Source organism: Echiichthys vipera (genome assembly GCF_963691815.1).
Source record: "Echiichthys vipera genome assembly, chromosome: 6".
Lineage (NCBI taxonomy): Eukaryota > Metazoa > Chordata > Actinopteri > Perciformes > Trachinidae > Echiichthys > Echiichthys vipera.
In genome coordinates, this window is record NC_139831.1 from 32,198,032 (window position 1) to 32,206,627 (window position 8,596).

Genomic DNA, 8,596 nt, shown 5'->3' on the forward strand with positions numbered 1-8,596 from the left:
CTTTGGAGCCAAAACATGTGCTAAAGTGCCCTCTAGGAGCAAAAATGTGTGCTAAAGTGCACTGTAGGAGCCAAAAATGTGCAATAGTGTCCTCTAGGAGCAAAGATGTGTGCTAAAGTGCCCTCTTGAAGCCAAAATTCGTGCTAAAGTGCCCCCCAGGAGCCAAAATGTGTTAAAGTGCCTAAAGTGGCGTGATGTGCTATATGTGCCCTTTTTTCCTTTTCAACCCTGCCCTTCAAAAAGTCTGTGCACGCCACTGGTAGATAGTTTGACAGGATGCAGAAGTCCTAGGGGAAAAGCTGCTTTAGAGCAGCTCCAGGTCCGTTATTTTTCAACACTAACACCGTGCCGGAGCACTTTGATTCGCTCGTTTTGACACAAGTGGAACGGTTCATAGACACGCTTCCCGCCGTAAGAATGAGTTTTTGGGATAATACCTTTGGTTTCCACTGGAATTAGTGTTGCAGTGTAAGCAGGGTCTATAGTGTAACGTGAGACGACATTAAAGCTCCAACAGCACCGTAGTTTTGCAGCAGCAGTCACAACAGACTGGGCCGAGGCGGACCGGGGCTGGTTGGACTGAAGGAGGCGGAGTTTTCTGCCCGAAGTTCACACAGTTGAGTCTGTGAGGAGGAGGAGGAGGAGGAGGAGTGTGTGTTTCCTAACCCTGGACAGAGCGGAGAAGACAAAGGTAAGGCGTTTAACCCGATACACCGGTGTCACGGTGACAGTCGGCCTTGAGCACTTCAGTCTCGGCCTCTTCACAAACTTTTCTTCCTGTCAGCAAAAACGCTGGGTTGGCAAAAAACCCACGACGGATGTTTTCATCACGAGTTTTCTCCTGCTGTCCAACAGCTCAAACACACACACACACACACACACACACACACACACACACACACACACACACACACACACACACACACACACACACACACACACACACACACACACACACACACACACACACACACACAGCTGCACTGATCTCTGCGGAATCTGGTGGGAAAAGGCTCTTCTTGTTGTTTATGTGTGAGTGAGTTTTGTTGTAGCTTTGTATCCACCGTGACTTTCCTGTTCACGGAGGTGATGCGTTCAAAGCCATATGTTTGCTGTTCTCTTTGTATTGTGTATAATTGGACTTCGTAGACTCAATAATAACCGTGTCCTGGCTTCATTAACGGTGTAGAAACGGGACGGTGGCAGTTTAGATCTACTTTACGAGACACATGGATTATGATGCTATCTGCTGGCCCTCCGCCTCAGCCAGGGCACATTTCAGTGTTTCAGACACTTAAAGAGCTTAACAAACATCCTGGGTGATGTAGGGGAGACGAGCAAGGTTGTAACTATTACAACTAACTTCTGTTATGATTTGGCACTATAAATACAATTGAATTGAAAAGTTGTTGACACTCTGTCTGTATTGGATCTTTAAAGTCAGTGACTTCTAATAGTCCCACAGACTAGTGACATGTGTCTGCTGCAGCGGTGTCGCCTAAACCTCTGCAACACTAACAGAAAATGTAGGAGTCACCTATTATAATTCGACCAAAATCCGGCTTAGTTGTGTCCTGCCGTGGTATTGAAAGATGGCAGAACTTTTAAAACAGCAAGAGTTAGAACTAATATAAAGAACAGATGTGTGTCTGTAAAAGGGGTGAACTTTAATCTTGAGAGGAACTACAAATGTGTAACTCCGTTCCCAAGTTCAAGAGCAACAGCAAAGAAGCAACGTAAGGGAATGCATCTGCTCTCTGTTTGTCTTTGTTTTGTTTGCCATCATTTTCAAAACGATGCCAATCATTTCAATGTACGAAGTAGTGATCGACCGATACATCACCGTCTGACATCATCGGCTGATATCAGTGTCCCTGAGGCAACTTCAGTCAAGAGCAACTGGACTTGGTTGTTTGTCTAGGACCCACAACCCTTTTTCAGTGGCTCCCTGTAACTTTCCAAAGAAATAACATGTTTTTTTTGGCATAGTAGACAATCTTTCAGAGGGAACACCTGTTATTCTGGAGTTCAAGGTGATTTAAAAATAAATTTTAGGTGAAACTAAAATATGCGTCACATCCTACGTCTACGGCCCAGCGCCTTTCACTGCAGGTCCTAGTCTTGAGTTTCTGATCCGCGCTGTCCTTATGCTAACCGTGGATCAACCCCCCCCCCTCCAAAAAAAAATAGTGAAGTGGACATTAATTTGCTTTCAAATGATGATTGCTTAAATCATCATTTGATGATTTAAGCAATCAATCATCAAATTGATTGCTTATCAGACATTGGTGAGAAATTAGCAAACAACCAAACCTTTTTTATAAAAGGTAATAATAGGAATAAAATGTCAACAGTTTTCTTTTCATTCTATCATTTTGATAAATGCAGCAATATACAATATACTATATATTTTTTATATATCATATAATTTTATATAGACCTTTATAAGCTGTGACATCAAATATGTTTGGTGGCTCCAGACACATTTTATTTGGTGGAAGAGGAGGGGAAAATGGCTCTTTTATAGTAAAGGTTACAGGACCCTGGTCTAGAACCACCCAAGATGCTTCATCAGTTCATGAACGCACCTGACCAGGCTGGGACTGGACCAGGACCAGTACCAGCCTGGGACTGGTCCAGTCAGCCTGGTCGTCTTCCTAGACAAATAACCAAGTCCAGGTGCTTTTGAATGAAGTGGCTTTGGGGATAACGATGACCCGGACAAATGAGAACATTCACTGGCTGATATTAGTGTTTTTTAGTTGCGAGCTGCTATGTTCACCGATAGTTTTTCCCGGCGTTATTTACAGACAGGCGTCCACAGGCAGCTCCGTGTTGATGGAGACGCCTTTTTTAAAGATCAATAAATGACCCTTTTTAAAAAAAAATTTTAGACTCGGAACATTTTTTATCATCATTGTTATTTTTATGATGTAAATTTAGAGAGCAAAAGTCGCATCAGCTCCAAATATCAGCTCAAGTAAATCAGCAGTCCGTTTCTGTCATCGGCTAAGGCTGATGTAAAAACAAAATTGGTATCGGCCCTGACATTTCCATATCGGTCGATCCCTAGTGAGAAGGGTATTTATAATAAACTGTAGCTTCAGCTGACACCTTTTCAGTCTACATAACATGTTTTGTTGCTAAATTGATTGTTATAACTTTCCTTTAATTTAAGGCTTGATATTGTGGACTGAACTAAAAGAATGAAATGATATGAATCAATGATCACATCTGGGGGTTAAGAGGCTGCCTGCAGCTTCCTGTTGACACCACACTGAGAGCTCTTGCTTTCTCAATGACATGTTGCAAACCTTGAAAAGCAGAAGTAAACTCAGATTGTCTAACAGATGGAGAAATCTGCCCAGATGCTCACATTTATGAGAGAGCTCAGGGTGGAAGAGAGCAAACCCGTTTAGGCTCTCACTGACTTGCATTAGTCTGCAACCTTAAAAAAAAGATTTGGCTTTGCTGTTATCGAGGGGCCCAACCCGCTGTTTCCTGGAATAACAGAAAAACAAGTTGTAAGTTGTGATTCATGAAGTTGTGCAGAAAAAGTGGCGTGTATATGCATCTGAATTGAAATGCACACTCCCATTGTTCCCTCTGAGGTGAGCTGAGGTGGGGCTTGGTCCACTCCTGCCGTAGAGCCTGCCATCATGGCTCGGTACCTGAGCTATTTCACCACCGTGGGGGATGGGCCAACAGTCCAGTGGGACGAAGAAGAGCTGCACGTGACCAGTGAGGAGCTGAGTCCGGCCACTGGCCTGGTGCCAACAACGCTGACCTTCAGGGATTCACTGAAAAGGCTCTACAGCTCCGCACGGTTCCAGGTATGCTACTCTAGTCTATTCAACCATTCATGCACCAACGACCCGTCACTTTGAGAGCATGTTTTATGGCTGCTCCACTCTGATGGCCCTGATGTGGATATAGATGTGGGGACCCATCTGTTGGAGCCATTTAGAGGTTTTTTTAAAAGTAACTTTGTCTTGAGTTATGGCTGGAATTGTGAATTATAAAATGCATTAAATATGTACCTAAGTTTGATTTGGATTGATATGTATTTGTAGGCATTTGTTATCTGTGTTTCACCTGGGAAATACACGGCCCACGTCACGCTCTGTCCTAGTCAATGCCCTTATAAGGCAGGCAGAGCCATTTTGTTCGGATTAGGAAGGACACAGAGCAAAGAGTCTTCTGACCGCATTTACTGCATTTATTTTGGTGAACTCATTTATATCATTCAGTCATTTTTGATGACATTAGACTGTCATCTTGGCTGCGTAAAGAGAGGCTTTTTGCCCCCCTGGAAAGTCAACTGGAGATTATTGTTTTGTAAATAAATATCAGACATTAATACAACACTCTCTGCGTGCTTTACATAAAAATGCTGGTCATTATTACAGTACTTTGGATCTGAATATATTACTATTGTAAATCTGATATTTTATGTATATATATATATATATGTATATGTATAGTTACATAAGTATATACTTCTTCCCCCCCGGAAAGTCAACTGGAGATTATTGCTTTTAAAAAATATATCAGAAATAAAGACAACACTCTCTGCGTGCTTTAAATAAAATTATTGTTATTATTATCTGTATATATTACTGCTTTTAACAAATATATGTTATCTGTATAATATTGTTGTTGTTAAATATGTTGTTGTATCGCTGGAGTTTGCCGTTTCGTTATCAGAATTTGATGAATTCGATTCGATAACATTAAGAAAGTCTAGAAGAGCTGCAGAGCTAAATAACTTAATCCCCATTCAAGTTAGCAGAGAGCTGAACCGGACGTAGTCTAGTGCTGCGCCTTCTCTATTGGCCCAACAGAGCGCTGTGATGAAGTAGTGCCGAACATCATGAGCAGCTCCCACAGGAATGAGCGGAGCTCCGCCTCCAAAGCTGTGTCCAGATATCTTAATACATCCATGGTTATGCTAGAAGAAGCTAATGCAGCCTGAAGCCTCCAACCTGCAGCAGAGATGAGAGGCTGGCTATAGAAGTCTTGTAAGATCACTTCTTTCTAACTCCTTCCTCCAGATTTTTTTACCTTTTAAACTTGTAGTCTTCAGACCAAGCAGCAACCTCCAGCTCTGAAAAGTAAAGCCAATGTGAAAGTGCCAAAACCCTGCGTTCTTTCTAATTTACAGCAGGCTTGTCTGCATTGGAGCAGGAAAACAATGGCAGCCAGGTTGTAATATTGTAGCCAGGGATTGAACAGTATAATCTGGCAATAGAGTAACGTCACCGAAGTGAGGTCCAAAAACCTGCACGACCAATAGTGAGTTGATCACGGCTGTCAATCATGACGTTTCACCCCGTTTTTATAGCATCAAATTACTAATTCAAATCAAACGTTAGAGAAAAAGAACAGCTTGATAAAAACTACATACATCAACAGAAATCATCTTTGGGAAAAATCTATTCGAGGTCGACGTTTATAGTTTGGGACTTATGACCTATACTGCAGCCAGCCACCAGGGGGCGATCAAGATGCTTTGGCTCTGCTTTTGGGGAGCCATCAAGCCGTCCATCTTCATATAGAGTCTATTGTTTGATTTGAGACCCGGGAGCCTGGACAGAGAACCCTGGTTACATTAGTAACTATGACACTCCTCTGTCGGTCATCATCTTAAACCCGCCCCACATGAGATAAACGCTTCTGACTGACTTCCCCAGGATCTTGCCAGCTGGAAACCTTTCTGAATGGGAGAGCAGCCAGACATACCTGCCAGAGAACATGAGTTCTTCCCGGCACCTGAAAACACACTTTGATGTGTAAGATGGGTGCAGTTCCTCTTTAAGTTGCTGTGTGAAGACAGGACTTTACTGATAGTCTGACTTTGCTTCCAGGTATTGGTGGTGTGTTTGGTAATCCTTGATGCCATCTTTGTCCTGGCAGAGCTGCTAATCGATCTGTCTGTTATTAAGTTGGAACATGGCCACATTGCTCCTGAGGTGAGACACAGATTTGTCGTCACTTACTCAAACTTAGTTCGACCTCTGTCTAATACCATGTACTATACCATCTACTAACACTAAGTTTTTTGCAGGTGTTCCACTACCTGAGCTTGGCTCTTCTCACATTCTTCATGGTGGAGCTGGTTGGTAAGCTGTTTGCTTACCGCCTGGAGTTCTTTCAACACAAGTTTGAGGTGTTTGATGGCCTGGTGGTGGTGGTTTCCTTCGTGTTGGACGTTGTGTTCATCTTCCATGAAGACGCCTTTGATGGGATGGGTCTCCTCATCCTGCTGCGACTCTGGAGAGTAGCCAGGATTATCAACGGTCAGTAGTGTAGATACTGATCTGATCAGTCAGTGTAGATACGGTTCATATGTTTAAAACACATCTACAGACTGATCTGATCAGTCAGTGTAGATACGGTTCATATGTTTAAACACATCTACAGACTGATCTGATCGGGGGGGTTTACTTTACCCCGAGTACCGTTGGCTACAGTAAAGTCATCAAGCACTATGCAAAGTCACCTCAGCACCACCACAGCTCTCTGCTAAAATGAACCCCCTTGTAAAGAAAATGCTAACATTTTAGAGTAGTGTTAAATTGCAAAGAGGAAGAAGAGGCAGCTGTAGCTCAGCCCATAGGCGACTCAGCTGGGAACCAGAGGGTCGCCGGTTCGAGTCCCTGTGTGGACCATGAATGGAACGTGGACTGGTGGCTGGAGAGGTGCCAGTTCATCTCCTGGGCTCTGCCGAGGTGCTTTTGAGCAACCAGCAACCACTTGCAGCTCCCTCGCTCTAACATATCTCCATTAATTGCATGTATATAGGTCCTGTTTGTGCATTGTGTGTGTATTTCGGGCCTGTGTGTGTGTGTGTATGTGTGTGTAACATGAATAATAATAGTGAAAAAATTGAATTTCCCGTTGCGGGATTAATAAAGTAATTCTTTTTTTTCTATATAAAAATATGATTCAGATTGTATCATGAATACATTAAAGAGGCATATCACCCAGAAAAAAACATATTTAATTATGTGTCTAAATCTTTAGTAAAAAAACTGTTAGAACAGGCTCATATACAGTAGATTGCTACAGTATATCTTTATATATATATAATATGTAATATTTTAAGAGAATTTTAATGAGACTATAGGGATGACTGGGTTTGAATGTGTTCCAGGTATCCTGGTGTCAGTGAAGACCCGTGCAGACCAGAAGATCCACAAGCTGAAGGAAAGTTATGACCACCTTGTTCACAGAGTCACAGAGCTACAGGAGCGCAGTGATAAACAGGTGACTCCTAACAACTGCATCACACTAAACCAGGACGGATCACATTTATTACAGTGAAGAAGATCACTGAGGTCTCTCACACTCCACATACATGGGCAGAGATGAATAAAGTAAGGATTTAAATGGGGCCACTGCTATAATTAAGGGTATTGACACATTTTGACAGTTTAAAGCTTACACATGGTAAGTAATTTTGATCCTATTAGATTTATATTTTACTTACAAATAAATTAATAAGAGGTTTCAGAATTGTATTTCAGCTCCTTAACTGATTTCAAGAGTACAGTTTAGTTTTATTGTGTAGTTCTGGTAATAGAATGAAGACTTTTTCCATTGGATTTTGGAATATTGCACAAAATAAGTCCAGTGGTGAACAAACGCTTATGATACTCATGTTTTGTTCAGTAAAATAATCAGTAAAAAAGTAAAGGAGGTAAAAAGCAGAGTATAAAATCCACCCACTAGCTTCTGACTCATTCCTCTCCTGTTAGCAGCCACCTTTTTAAAGACATGTAGAAGCTTCAAATTCAGGAGTATTTACTGATGCATTTTATGTTTCTCAGCCCGTGTAAACCACAGGCCTTATTTAAGGAATCTAACAAAAACCTGCTGACCTCGTGACGATGGAACAGGATGTTCATCAGTGCATCACTCTCTTCTCTCTGTCTGTCTCCATCTACTTTAGGAACAAGAGAACCAGAAACTTCAAGCACTCCTGAAGAAGCATGGCATAGACTTCTAACTCATGGAGCCACAATACCTGTTGTTGAGCTACTGTTCAGTGTCATTTATCATCATATACCTTTCTGCACTATTCTTAAAATATATATTCCACGACGAACTTTTATTTTAGACCTGATTTCAATATATCTACTACTTGTTTACAGACCTTTAACCGTTACTACATTACCTGAAGAGAAATCATCTTTCCTGAGTATCTGTATCGTATCTGTATCAGCAGATCCATATCCAGGTTTCTTGGCAGTAGAGATGGAAACATGTTGGTCTTCTAATGAATTCCAGATATTCAGATGCTCCTGGATATCACTCAATGAAGATCATTCTCCAAACATTCCTCACACTGATGACAAATAGTTGTACATTTGCCTAATGAAATTTAAAAGTATTATGTTGTGTAAAAAAAACAGTTGACAATAAATGAAGTTATTTCATTTATTAAAAAATACTTGTTAAATTGTCTTTTTTTTTACAAACAAATCCTATATACATTATACACACAATATATATATATATATATATACATATATATATATATATATGTATATGTGTATATATATATATATATATATACATATATATATATATA

At 41.1% G+C, this 8,596-nt stretch overlaps 1 protein-coding gene across 4 annotated transcripts; it reads left to right on the forward strand.

Moving 5' to 3' along the window:
* Positions 1 to 580: 580 nt before the first annotated feature.
* Positions 581 to 8,438, forward strand: hvcn1 (hydrogen voltage-gated channel 1). 4 transcript variants are annotated; one of them, XM_083914764.1, is made up of 6 exons: positions 581 to 691; positions 3,617 to 3,833; positions 5,868 to 5,972; positions 6,068 to 6,299; positions 7,157 to 7,269; positions 7,955 to 8,438. In XM_083914764.1, the coding sequence occupies exons 2-6, from the start codon at positions 3,660 to 3,662 to the stop codon at positions 8,009 to 8,011; spliced, it is 681 nt and encodes a 226-aa protein (XP_083770890.1). In that variant the 5' UTR covers positions 581 to 691; positions 3,617 to 3,659; the 3' UTR covers positions 8,012 to 8,438. The 4 variants fall into 4 exon arrangements, with proteins under 4 accessions (XP_083770890.1, XP_083770888.1, XP_083770889.1 ...); XM_083914762.1 differs by having other exon boundaries at positions 596 to 691; positions 3,612 to 3,833; XM_083914763.1 differs by lacking the exon at positions 581 to 691 and adding an exon at positions 991 to 1,032 and having other exon boundaries at positions 3,612 to 3,833.
* The last annotated feature ends 158 nt before the right edge of the window (positions 8,439 to 8,596 follow it).

Bases quoted from the DNA above. Each gene is read 5' to 3' on its own strand.
- hvcn1 (XM_083914764.1), top strand. From the start codon at position 3,660: ATGGCTCGGTACCTGAGCTATTTCACCACCGTGGGGGATGGGCCAACA. The intron at 5,973-6,067 runs GTGAGACACAGA...AGTTTTTTGCAG, and splicing joins ATGGCCACATTGCTCCTGAG to GTGTTCCACTACCTGAGCTT. The intron at 6,300-7,156 runs GTCAGTAGTGTA...AATGTGTTCCAG, and splicing joins AGTAGCCAGGATTATCAACG to GTATCCTGGTGTCAGTGAAG.